The sequence below is a fragment of the Columba livia genome, chromosome Z (genome assembly GCF_036013475.1).
Source record: "Columba livia isolate bColLiv1 breed racing homer chromosome Z, bColLiv1.pat.W.v2, whole genome shotgun sequence".
Taxonomy (NCBI): Eukaryota; Metazoa; Chordata; class Aves; order Columbiformes; family Columbidae; genus Columba; species Columba livia.
In genome coordinates this window covers 19,277,435-19,290,841 of record NC_088642.1, presented here as the reverse complement: position 1 = coordinate 19,290,841, position 13,407 = coordinate 19,277,435, and the positions used below count along the sequence as shown (strand labels likewise).

Below are 13,407 nucleotides of genomic sequence, written 5' to 3'. Positions count from 1 at the left end.
TCCAGCAACTCAAGAAAGGAGTGGTGACCCTGACAGTGCGGACGCGGCTGCGCAGCCCCAGCCTCACACCCAGCGCGGCTCCCACATTGCTGAGCCGTTCCAGCTCCCCCAGTTCCAGTGCCAGTGGTGGCACACCGGTCACCGGCCCTGATGAGGCGGACTGTTCCGCCTCCAGCCGCAAAGGACCTGGCCCAAAGGACAGGATCGTCATGGATGTGACGCTCAATAAAGGTGAGGATCCATTGAAATGAGTTTGGAGAACGAAACCCTGCTTCCAGGCCACCTACCCATGTCCATCTTATCTTGAACCACAGGATAGTGGAGAAAAACATCTTCTGATGCAAAAAACAATGAAGAGTTCTCCCTTCCACATTTTGCTGCTCCAGATTGAGGAGACTTCCAAGTAGCAGTCAGTGTCTATGCTGGTGGAAGAGAGGGAGGCTGTGAGATACCAGGCAAAATGTGAGTCAGCCTGTGGGCAGCCCAAATGGCCATGCCCTTCCTGTAAAGGGCAGCTCTGGGGAGGGCAGAGACACACAGAGTGCTCAAAATTGCCCAGGTGAGCTGTTGGAACTGCTGCCTCAGGGGTGCTCTCATCAACAATTGCACAAGATAAACTTCAAGCATATGCTAAATGTTGTGGGACAAATATCCCTATTTTAAAGGTTTGAAATGTGCTGATTTTAAAGGTAGGATTAAAAATTTGGAGAGAGGAGGTAAGATGTCCAACAATTCCTACTTTAGGAATGCTGTTACTTGAAGGAAAACAGAGGTGGAAGTGGACAAAGGAGATCACTGAACCAGAGATTATGCCTCACCTTTCTTTGTGCCTCTTTTCTGAGGGATACCATGCAAATATTTAGCAAAAGAGAGCAGTACAGTTGGCAGCATCTTCTGTGCTCACATTTTCTGCAATAATTTTCAGTGACATCTTTGTTGGATTGCTGCCCCGACTCCTTTGTGCTGTGGAGCAGATCAGAACTTGTGTGACATTTGCAGGAGGTTCCCACAGCACACAGAAAATTTGCTGGGAGTGGAGCTGGTTCCTCTCATTGATGGATCTCAGAAAACAGTCAGGATCAGATATTTTCAATCCTGATTTCCAGTGTTGGTCTTGGCTTCCTGACTGACTGCACCTACGGCCAGCCCTGAAACAATACATGAGCCTTGGTCTCAAATGGGATGTGGGAACACAAACACTTGTGTGTCCTGTGTGATTACAATCTGTGGAGAATAACAGTACTTTTCTTTGTACCTTTTGTTTTGCACAGAGCCAGGGGTTGGGCTCGGCATTGGTGCCTGTTGTCTCACACTGGAAAACAGTTCCCCGGGGATCTACATTCACAGCCTGGCCCCAGGATCAGTGGCTAAAATGGATGGCAGGTTAAGGTTAGTTAAATCAGAAACATGCTGGAGTGGTTTCATAATAAAATTGATCGAGACTTTGTTTTCACTAATTGGTTGGTGTAGCAGGGAGGGGATTTATACCTACAAGTTCACCACAAAGAAAACATTTAAATAAAGACTTTCCAAAGAGGTATCAAATACCAAGGAACCATTATTCTCTGTGCTGGAAGCAGCATAATCATATGGGGTTTTTTAAATTCTCTATACAGAAAACTGAGCCTAATAGCACCCTTTGAGAAAGGGGAGCAGCAAGAAGTGCAGCCTCATGTCTTTTTATCAGAGCTGCAGCCAGAGACCCCAGATGGGGAGGGAATTTGCAGAGCTCTGCTAAAAGCTCAGTCACCTGAAACTCTCTTAAGAAGAGCTGGGGGAGATGTTCTTGCAGCTGACTGTGCCCGTGGGTGCAGCGGTGCTTTTCTGCCCTTAGTGACTGTCTGGCAGGATCACTGCTGGCCGACTTGCCCGTCTAGTTTACTCCGTTATGGAGTTTGGATGTCATTAAGGAACCATGAGAGACAAGCAATGATTCCGAGTGTTCCCCTGTGCTTTACATTGGATTAAGTGACAGGAAGTTATTTGCTGGTCCTCTCCTAAAGGCCTCGTGTTTAAAAACCACTGGAGGAAATCTTCCGCCTTCCTGTGTTCCTGCATAAATGCTGGTGGGTGCTCCAAGCATCACTGGGCAGGGGAAACTGCGCTGAAGACCTGTTGGGACTGCATGATCCACACCAGTCGTGTGGGCACTGGTACAGCGAGGCTGAGCAAACGCCTTGCTTTGACATGGAAAGAGAGTGCCTTCTGTTTCCTTCCTCACCAGGAAAACTGGGATAGAGCAATTTGACTTTATGGAATAAGGGAAGAAGATAATTTTATGGTGGCATCCCTACCAAAACCCTTTGAAGTTCCTACTGTATAGGAATGTCTATAGGAGACAGTATTTAATGCTAACTTGATTTTTTGTAAGCCTCTTCGGAAAAGATTGCAGTGTTGTTTGCGTCTGTATGTAGCAGCTGTATTTTTTATTAGGCTTCAATGATTGATTATATCCAGGCGTGCTTCCCAGATTTCTAGCTTGCTTCTGTGAGACTTCGCTTCTGTTGTCCTGTCAGCGGTTTATGGCTCCATAAGCCAAAACTTGCAGGATGGTTTTGATTTTTGGAAAACTTTGATAATCAAATACTGGCTTTGCTATACCAGAATGGGGTTGAATCCAGCTCCTGTGTATCTGAGCTCCCTCTCTCAATCATGCACCTAAGTGACTCCATTTGTTTTGTTTCTAATAGCTGTGTAAACCTAAAAGATGGGCAGAGCAGCAACATGATTACACAACCAATAGGTCACCTGTTGCTTTCTTGTGCCTGTACCAGAAGTACAGGTTACTGAGGTACCTGCCACATGTAATTGCCATTTTGCCTTTGGCATGTGGAGTCACAGTGGAAACTCATTTCCTTTGTCACAGGTAGCCCAAATCAGCAGTAGTAGATTGTTTGAGGGTGTCTGCTTAGACCAAATGCTTTAGTAATTATGGAGATTGCTGTAATTGTATCCCTAGTTGACGATCTTTTCTTTAGAATAGTTCCAGATATCCAAGCACAATGACTAAGAGTTATGAAACTGGGAAAATAAAACTAAATAATCTATGCTTTCCTCTCAGAAGAGTTGTTTTTCTGTTGCGTGGGGTTTTTTTTGTTTTGTTTTGGGTTGGGTTTGTTTTGTGGGTTTGTTTTTTGTTTGGTTTGGTTTGTGGTTTTTTGTTGTTGTTGTTGTTCTGGGGTTTTTTTGCTTTGTTTGGGGATTTTTGGTTGTTTTTTTTTCATTTTAAATAATTCTGATGTTTGTTTGAAGAAAGTACAGGCTTATCAGGCTCATTTTTTTTCCTGGAGTCGTTTCATAAACTCATATCTAAATCATTAATTTCTTATCAGTGTTTGTGTTAAGAAATTCAATGTGATGGGAAGGAACAACCCATCTGAATCTAATTTTTCCTCTTCTGTGCTCAACAAATATCTGAGGGCAAAACTGAAAGTGAAGTTTGCTTTCAACCTGGTCCAAATGCAGCTAGTTTTCTCTGTTGGTTTAATAGGGTTTGTAGCACTGACGATAAGTACAAAGGGTTCGCTGGACCTCCCTCCCAAAGTCAACAGGACTTAAAGCATTCACATCACTGGGAGCAAGTGCATGAGTAGCTTTTTTGTAAGTCACATCTTTTGCAGACGCTTACATCCTTGAAAAAGCTTGACCATCAGTCAGAAGCACAAATGTTTTGTAAAAGGCAGATGTGACTGACTGGCTCTATGTCTCCCTGCAGTCGAGGTGACCAGATCCTGGAGGCAGATTCAGTGAGTCTGCGTCACGCAGCATTAAGTGAAGCCTATGCCATCCTGAGCGAATGCGGTCCAGGTCCTGTTAGCCTCATCATTAGTCGGCATCCTAACCCAAAGGTGAGGAGTAAATTTGTTGTCGTATCTGGGTCATTTTCACTTGGCACTGCAATTTGAGTCTTGCTGTCGGGAAGGCAGCGAATGAAGAATACTGGATTTTTCTCTCTCTGGCCTGTGTTGTGCAAGAAGTCAGGGTTGTAATGGTGCCTTCCAGTTTTGTAAGCTGTAGCTATGCTGGACTGTCCCTGCTGCTTTGCACTTAGTCAGCCACTGATTTTTTTCTGGAACTACTTGAGTGGAGTGTTTCCACCTTTCTTGGTACTTAGACCAAGTAACAACGCAAATATGACACAAGTCCTCTTCCTTCTGAAAGTTATTTTGCAGTTAGTTTGTCTTGGAGTAGAATATAATTTAGGGCCAGGAATATACATATCAACAGATTGAACTAATCAACTGTAACAAAGTAGTAGGAATACTGTTTAAAAGAAACCCTAAAATCTGTCCCAAGATCAAAGTTTTCCTTCAGGAATTATAACATGAGAATCTGGAATGTACTGCCACTGTGAAATCTGTGCAAGGGCAATTTGGAAATCAAGCTGTGTTTACAAAGTGAGTATTTTCAAGCAGTTTTAAGAAATTGATGATAGAAGATAAAAGCCTTTTAACCAAGCTATAGGGAATAATAGCTTCTTTTATTTCAATATTTCAAAGAATTTCAGGAGTGTACAAAACCTTCCTGTTTAAACAGGAATGAAGCTGTAAAAATATTAGTGTGAGTGGGACCAGAGAGCTCTGACTTTTGAACTCATAATAACAAATGGGGCCCTTAATAAATGCATATCCAGGAGAACTCAGGTTTCTTATTTATAATTAATTGCGTATTTTCTGCTACATCAAATATACAAACAATAGACAAAGAGAAGTCTACTGCCTCATTGCTGTGAGTCCTTGTGCTGCTAAAAAGAAAGAGGCTATGGTTCTGTTAGTTAAAGGTAAGCACGGAGGTGGTAAGAATTGGGCTTATAGCCTAAGATAACAGTATTTCTAGGGAGCCTGTGTGCTGTGCTGAACCAACAGGATGGTTCAATTTGATTTCATTATTAAGGCATATAGACTTATTGGAGAGTCGGTAAGTAGCAGGAAATAAAAACTCCATGGAGCGAAGCCTGTCCTCTCTCCTCCATCCTTCATCTGGCTGTGGTGGTGGCTTGGAAGCCAATAAGTGACCTAACCAAGTATCTGCTGAGAAGATGAACTGAGTTAAGCTAATTGCTTGCTATTACTCAGTAACAGAGGGAAACTATTAAGTAGCTCCTATTACAGTTTTCCATAAGTGATATTTAAAATGACAACAAGCCCTTTGCCAAGAAATGCTAAGGAAAGCTAAAAGTTGAGCTGGCGAGACTCTAAAGCATTTCCCCCTCCAGGCAGTATTGAGTCCTCAGTCCCTCATAATTGGATCTTTGAAGGAGTGTCCGTATGGGGACCCGTATTTATCATTATGTCACTGTTACCCCTTTTCTGACAGCACTGGGAGATGTATAGGAGTGTGTGGGGTATTTTATTTTATTAGGTCTTAATAATACCCCAGACTTCAGATCATAGTTAGGAATTAGCTTGTCCCTCTACATTTTGCTCTGCGTGAGTCGTGTAGGATGCTAAAAATCCACACCGGCAGAGCTTGCAGAAGTGCGGATTTTTGGTTAGATTTAAACAAGTACTGCAGTCTGCCAGCACCTGGTTTAACTCCTGGGACACCTTGTACCCAAGTTTGTGTAAAGGTGCTGGAACATACTCTCAGGATCTTGGTCTGTGTCCTGGAGGAACTCCCTGTGCCCCAGGAGCCCGGAGACCTTCTGTTTGCTGTAAGGTCACGCCACAGGCTGAAAGCAGAGATGCGTTTCTGCAAAGGCGCATGTTGGTTTAGACAGTTTTATGCTTTATGTCTCATTTTATGATACAAAAGCTCCACAGTACGTTTGGTTGCTGAATATGTTCACTTCAGTGTTTTCATGTACTTCCAAGAAAAATACCACAAAATTTTCTTTCTTCTTGTTATTCTGAGTGAATGTGGCATTTAAACTATGTTTAAACTGCTGAGTTTGCTTAGGAATCTTTCAAATCTGCATGGTTCAGAAAGATTCGAGTTTCTAGTCTCTATTTATGCTGAATTTTATTTCATGTAAAGTGATGTCCATAGAAATTATTTTTGACAGAACTAACTTGCTTTTGATTTTTAAACATACGACCTGCAGATGAGTTGTTCCTGTTATAAAACTATATGGAGTTTTCCAGTAATAAGAATTAAGTGCATGGCAGTAATTCAGGACAAAACTAGCAAATATAGTAAGCCAGTATTTATTCTTGAACCAGAGAAACATGAATTACCAATTACCAATTTAGATTTTGTTTTTAAAGCCAAGAGAAGAGAAATGAAAATTAAAAAGACAGCTGACATCTTGGGAAGTCTAGTATTCACCCAGTAGATTAAGCGTAGAATATCTTCTGTTGCTGATGTATGCTCGTACAAAGCAGTCTTTGTCTATTTAAGGTGATATTTTCTCGATAAATCAATGTACAGCAGTTAATTGAGTTAAAATTGTGCTGTAATGGCTTCATTTCATTTCCTTACGTCTGGTGCTGTTTTATTTGTTTGCACAATGTGGCACTTCGATGTGGTCTTAATGAAGTCAGCAGGTTTCTGCTGCCTGGCCACTGCAGGAGAGTGACAAGGAGAGAATCTGAATCTGGGCGCCAGACTTAGGAGCTCCCAACTAGGTTGGCTTCAGTGCATCTTTAAAAACAGTAGCATATCTGAAATGAATCATGTATTTGTAGTGATAAGCAGTCAGACTTCTAACTTCATTACATCTACCCTGTTTGAGCTCTATCTTCCACCTCACTTCAGGTTTCTGAGCAGGAGATGGATGAAGCAATTGCACGTACTACCCACCGAGAGAGTAAGGACGCCAGCTGCTCTCACGTCACAGGTAGCAGCACGTTTTCTCCTAACGTGTCCTTTTCCAGGTGGAGGAGGGCTTAAGGACATGCTCTTGGGCTCCCAACATCAGTATTTTGAGGGTACTCAAAATAGCAGAACAGTTTGGGGCATGTAGCCGCTCTGTCCACTGCAGAAATTTTAGCAAAAACACCCAGTTCACATGGATCAACTCTGTAGCTCATGTTAGAAGCACAGAATTGTACAACATCCTGACTTGGAAGAGACCCACAAGGATCATTGAGTCCTTGCACAGGACAAGTCCACAGTTGACACCATGTGTCTGAGAGCATTGTCCAGTCTCTTCTTGAACACAGTCAGGCTGGGGGCTGTGACACCTCCCTGGGGATCCTGTTCCTTGCTTTGATTCTCTAGGCTGCCATGATCTGAAAGCAGCGTTGCCAAGAGGTGGATGCTAATCCTCTCTTCAGGATGAATGAGAAGATCAGTGTCCCAGTAGGGAAAGGACAGTAGGAATCAACTCCATCTGTGTACACTTACCCATGTAGGTGGCCAAAAAAAAAAGAAGTATTGATGTGTCCATTTGAAAAAGTCCAGATATTGCATTTTAATCTTTGGGGTCATGCCAGAATCTGCGATCTGGCATTTGTCTGATGTTTTTGAACTCCAGACTTAGCACTTCCTCAAATCTTATAGGTAAAAGCAAACGCTTGGCAATGGCAGAGTGACTAGTAAGGTGATTTTTAGACATAAATGTTAGATTTGTAATTATCCCCTTTGTATCTCTGTCAACTAAGATGTTTTTTTTGCAGTAGACCTTGCCAGTGGCCACTCATTTGTCTTTTGAGGTTGCACCTTGTCACCAACATGCTTCAACAGGGAAGGGGGACCGTGTCCTGCTCATCTCTTCTTCATAGCTCTGTCCTGGACTTTGCTGGCATAACATGTGTCTGTCATAATGTTTCCTCTGATCTGAGAGCAAGCTTGTTAGATGTTAATTAAATCTCAGTTTAGGAAAGCAAGTGAGATAATAAATGGGATTAAATGCAGCCTCCAGCTCAAGAAGGTGAATCAGGAGCTTGTTTGAATATATGGACCGCAACTTTAATTTTTGGCATCTAACTAAGCTGTGTTTAACAGGAGCTGTACAAAAAACCCCATCTCCTAATGCGAAGGCCAAGCAAGGAGAGACCTCATCTCCCCTCAGCTGGACAATGAAGCGCTTTCTGGAGCCAGCAAGCCGGGTAAAAGGATTTAGATGCAATAAATACAGCGTGTGCTTCAAATTCAACCTTCACTGAAGCTCTTAGTGGATCAAGGAGATCCAAACCACACCTTGATGCTCCTTCCCTGTCACATGGGCTCTATAAAAGAGTTGGTTCCTTACACCACACACCTAAATCGTGAACAGCAGCAAGCTCCTGTTCATCTGTGTGGCTGCAGCCTTTGGGAGCCATGTACAGAGCATGGCAGAGAAAGCCGTGTGCTCCCACCTCTTGCCAGCTCAAAGGCACCCCTTCTCTGTGGGACACAGAGATGGAATTAGCAGGAGGGACCTGAGCCTGAGGGCAGAAGGCTGAGTGCTTGGTCTCTCTATATAGCCATTGTGGTGGAAAAGTTTCTGGTTTTCTTGGAAAAGCCAAAGCAGCCATACAAACTGTGTCCAGAGTTACTAACCATTCCCTCTCTCAGTGCGGAGGGTGTATAAAGGGAATTACATAAGTGAATAGTTTCATCCCCTCTTTCTGTGTTGAACCACATCTGCAAAGCAGTGGGATTTGGAATCCTTTTTTATACATTATACTGACTAAAAATGTATTGCTGTGCGGCATTTTCAGCCATGCAAAGTTGACAGTTTGGCTCTCAATATGGTGAAAAGTCCTCTGTTTTAATAATTAGCTTTAAACTTCTGTTATTGACACTGCAATCTGAGTGGAGTTCGTGGTGCTTGCGTGCAGACAGGGGCTTTAAGCATCGATGATGGCCGGTCACCAGGCTCACTTCTTTTCAGCAGGGATCTGTCAGCTCCGAGTCAGAGCTCTCCCAGTACTTCTCTCACGACAGCATGACCCAGCTCCCCTTCTCTGACGCTGTAACCAGCTCAAGCGACGAAGAGCAACTTCGTCAGAGGAACAGAAACAGTTTGTTGGATGATGGCTCTCTTCTTCCTGGCAACCTGAGTAAGCAGCGGAAATGTGTCTTGTCATTTGGCTAATGGGGGCAGAGTGAGCACTGGTTGGTTTTACAGGAGAGTTTACAGTGCTGCCTGGTAAGAAATGCCTGGTTGCGTGCTGCAAGCCCGTGCTGATCAGATGAAATTCTGGAAAATGGCTTTACAACATTGCTCGTAAATGCCCGTTTCCATGGTGTTCTGTCCAAATTGCTGCTCTGATTAGGTGAAAATGACTTTATTTGATTGGTTTGGCTGAAAGTAGATTGACAGCACTGCAGGTTTTTTTTTTCAAATGACGGATGATCATGTGATTGATTACATTTAAATGAAAGTGTTCAGAGCAACCTCAAATAGACAGTTTCAAAATGTCACATATAGCAGTGTAAAACCAATCAAATGGTAAATTTGACATAGATATTTTGCATATGTATCTTTCTCCCCACAGTAACTGAATGAAAGAATCTTACGTTGTCTTACTGACACGCAGCTGATCTCGAATTCAAAGGATATTATGTTGTTTCTGTGCTTCTCAAGTAATGTCTTTGTCTACAGCTTATATTTCTCTGGAAATTCATTATTTAATGCTGAAAAGCATTTTTACATTAAAAACAAACAAAAAACCCTCAACAAACAAAACAAAAGACAAATAATCCCCCCCACCCCGAAACGAATAACCAAAACCAAACCAAACCAAAACACCCTAAAAAACAAAACCAACAAACAAAAAAACAACCAAAAAACCCACAACAGCAAACAAAAAAACTTTCTACAAAATAAGATGCAATTCTTTTTAATAAGGGTATGGGAAGGTTTCTCGGTTTTATTACTCTTTAATTTGAAACTGATTGTTGTATGCTTGTGTCTCTGTTCGTGAAAGCATTTCTCAGTCACTGTGAATTGATGCAGGCGGTCCTGAGCATAGATTTGTGCAAGATGTGAAAGAAATTTTGTTGTTTCAAGTAAAATGCACATGTGTATTTGCATCTCTTTTTTCTTTGGGTTATAGTTGTAATTTAGAAGTAAGCTGAAAATAGAAACAGATGTGCCATGAAGAGATTTCAGGAATTACCCATAAGTTGTGGCGCTATCTGCCATCCCTCTTGCCATTTACTGTAATTAGGGGAGGGACATGAAAAACCTGCTTTTTGCTTTGTGAGGAGAGCTTAAGCTTCCTCTGCAGAGCCACGTCCTCTTCTGCAGTCAGATGCATGGTATTAAAAATCACCCATTGTCGAGGGTTAAGATTGCGGGGTGACAATAAAACCCTGGCAGATGTATTGTTAACCCCCTCTGCCCCCCCTTACTTCCCCATTTCTGCCCCTCCCTCTCCCCCCTTCCCACTAAGGACAGGCAATTGGGAGGGAAAGAAGGACAGAGAGAAGAGAGTTGGAAAAATTAACAATGTTTTACTAATGCTACTAATAAGAATAGAGAAAATAATACAAAATATACAAAACCAATCTTGAAAGTCTCAGCAGCTGCAGAGCCGGCAACCGAAGTCCTGGATTGGACTCTGCAGCCAACCGGAGTCTCTCACTAGGCCTCAGTTTGCAGGGACGACTAGCAAGGTCCTCTCCTAATGTCGACCGTAAGCAGAAGGGAAAAAGCAAAGGCAAAAGGGAAAAAGGGACGAGATCCTCGTGATCTCCCACTTTTATATGAAGTATTCATGTGAATGGAATGTTATACACAGTTGGTCAGTTTCTTGGTCGCTGGTTTCTCGTTGCCTCTCTCACGAGATGTCCATCCATGCTTATCAATAAGTTTGCATTCCATTGCTAGGTTTACCAAAGCGTGTGTCTGGTTCTCCAGGAAAATGCAGTTAATATGAAGGCTTTAGCTGACAGGCAAAATTCACTGAAAGAGAAACTTGTTTTTAACAAAACCAGGACACCCATAAATGAAATGAAATATATATATATATATATATTTTTCCCCCTCCAGCTACTAGAGAAGCGGGAATGGCAAAAGCAAATGGTCTGGCTCCTCCAGCTGGTGGGAGATCATCTAGCCCTCACAACAAGCATGTGGAGTCTGTGCGACCTGGCATCCTCAGCGACAGCCCCAAATCTGCCCGTAGCCCCTTTCATCGACAGAGAAGAGTTGTTTTCTATGATGGTGACGTTAGTGATGACGATGAAAGTTCCCACTCACAAAGAAGCCAGAGAGCCAAGAGCCAGGAGGGTACTGGCATTGTTGTTTCAACCTCGTCTGTAGAAATTGATGATGAGAGCCAGGACAGTGAGTCACCTAGATGTAGTGGCGCGGAGACATCTCCCCCTGTCTTCACTAACTCTGTGGAGTCTGCAGACAGCACGCTGGGGCAAAGTGACTCTCCTTTCTTCCCCATCATAGCGTTCGATTACTCAAGTGTGCCTGAAGTTCGTCTTGGCAGCCTGAGTCTGAGGGAGCTCCGGGAAGCACAACTCGAATCTAAGAGGTCGCCAAAACTTGAGCACAGAGCAGTCACGCGAGTGAAAAGCATGATGAGCACTGAGTGTCGAAGCCTTCAGAGACAGAGGACAGAGGAGCATGGCTCTTACAACAAGCCTGTTGCGAGGACACTCCCTCACAGCAAGAAGTGTGAAGCACCGGACGAGGCTGGGCAGAGCCAGGGTGAAATAGTCACTCTGGTTCGCAATGAGCATGAGTCATTTGGCCTGGATTTGGAAATCCAGGCGATGCCCTTGAAGGTTGTTGTCACGGGGCTGCGGCCAGGTGGACCAGCAGAAATGGTAATATTCTCATTTGAGTTGCTTTATTGTGACTTACTATCACATTGCAGGGATTAGTAGTAGTATTAAGCAAGTGATCTGTTGAGAGTAAGTGCAAAGGAGATGTTTGTCCCTGCTTGGCGAAACGTCTCATCCCATATTGTTCTGAAGCTGCTGTTAAATGAAGTGTTTCTGATTCAGAAGTGCACCCTTGGCTGATTCAAAACTAAGAAAGTCAAGAGGCAGATTCACTGAGATGGACTGATACCCATTCACAGTCACCGTTTTGAGGGAATACTGTTCTTTTGTTTCCTTTCTTTTTACCAGAGGCGAAAACAAAATAAGTAAATCTTGATACTAAAAATATTTGTTCTTTTATATGCACATATTCCTGTGTTATACAAATCTAGTACCAAGAGGCCTTAGATGTTGGCCACATTTGCCAAGCACCATGGTGATACCAGTAACGCATTGCTCTTCTGCAACTACTAGTGTGGATGCTTGCTTTATGCTGGATGTGAAATTGCTGACCTAAATGCAAAGGTGAAGAAGGAGGAGGGAGGATACTCTGGTGTACAAAGCTGCATGTAGCGTTTTTTAATATAGTTCGTAGTGACTAGGGTAAAAGGGGATATGTCATATCAGTTTGAATTGGGCCTCAAGAGCTGGGGATTTTGGTTCTGTTCCTCCCTTTTTCTCTGACATATTGTGCAGCATTTAGAAACATACTTAGGCTTTTACCTTAAGAGCTCAGTCTCTGCCCGATTTAGTTATTTAGGAGAATTCCATTGGTCCAATGGGAGGCTGTGACCAGGAATATAATTCCTACATTAAATGCAAAAATGATGGAGTGTTCCAGTCCTGAAGAAGCTAGGGCTGATTCATCCTAGTTCATTTAAATGAAGAGGGCCATGTCCTCCATTCTGATACTGATCTCTCAGAGAATCCAACAGCTCTTTTGACCTTCCTGTTTTAGACTGATCGTTAATTTCTCTCCTGGCAAAAGCACAGTCTGCTCTTTATTTACGTTTTGGCAAACTGACAGCAGTGGTACCTGTCAACTGCAGTTATGTGAAACAGGGGGTGTTGCTTACAAGCCGTTAGTTGCTTCCCTGCAATCTTTACCCCTGTGGCAGGATTTCGGAGTTGTATTTATAATTTCCTTGGATCTGTCATTGCATCAGGGATCAATGGGCAAGATGGCTGTAGGAGATGAGATTACTACTATCAACAGTATCCCAGTCAGTAAGATGACGTATGAGGAAATCTGCTTGCTTATGCAGTGTCTTCCCACATCTGTAACCCTGGAGATCCAGAAAGCATCATCAGGTGAGAGAGTAGTTTTGCTTTCATACCATTTATTACAAGTACCAGTGAAGAAAATTCCACTGGACCAGTGGTGTCTGATCTTCTGCTGCCCCAGCTTCCCATATGGATTCAGAGGAAAACTAGAGGCTACATTGCATCTGCATTGGTGAGCCAGGCAAAGCACTTAATCACCACACCAGGTTTCAGGATCCCCCTGAGCACCCTGATGAGGGGAATAAACCTACTCCTGTGCGAAGCGTTCAGAGCTCCTGCTCACAGCATGTCTCCCCTGACACTGTTTGCTGAGGTCCGAGTCATTTCATGCAGATCTGGAGTGAACTCGGCAGCGACCCTGCCCTGACAACCCATTTTACTGCTGTGCCTGTTCAGTAAATATATTGATCCTTTATAATCACACCTGTCTCTCTTAAATTTGAATTTTAAGTAATGTTTTTATGAATGGGC

The 13,407-nt window shown here is 43.1% G+C and overlaps 1 protein-coding gene across 11 annotated transcripts in view; it reads left to right on the top strand.

Moving 5' to 3' along the window:
• The window catches only part of PDZD2 (PDZ domain containing 2), a 206,103-nt gene that overhangs the window by 173,184 nt on the left and 19,512 nt on the right, over nt 1-13,407 (top strand). For 10 of the 11 annotated variants that reach the window (XM_065047500.1, XM_065047494.1, XM_065047495.1 and 7 more), the window contains 8 exons: nt 6-231; nt 1,272-1,389; nt 3,716-3,848; nt 6,697-6,778; nt 7,888-7,991; nt 8,759-8,927; nt 10,865-11,655; nt 12,819-12,963. In XM_065047500.1, the coding sequence (XP_064903572.1) occupies nt 6-231; nt 1,272-1,389; nt 3,716-3,848; nt 6,697-6,778; nt 7,888-7,991; nt 8,759-8,927; nt 10,865-11,655; nt 12,819-12,963 (1,768 nt within the window). The remainder of the gene's footprint in view (nt 1-5; nt 232-1,271; nt 1,390-3,715; nt 3,849-6,696; nt 6,779-7,887; nt 7,992-8,758; nt 8,928-10,864; nt 11,656-12,818; nt 12,964-13,407) is intronic. The other variant, XM_065047499.1, reaches the window with a different exon arrangement.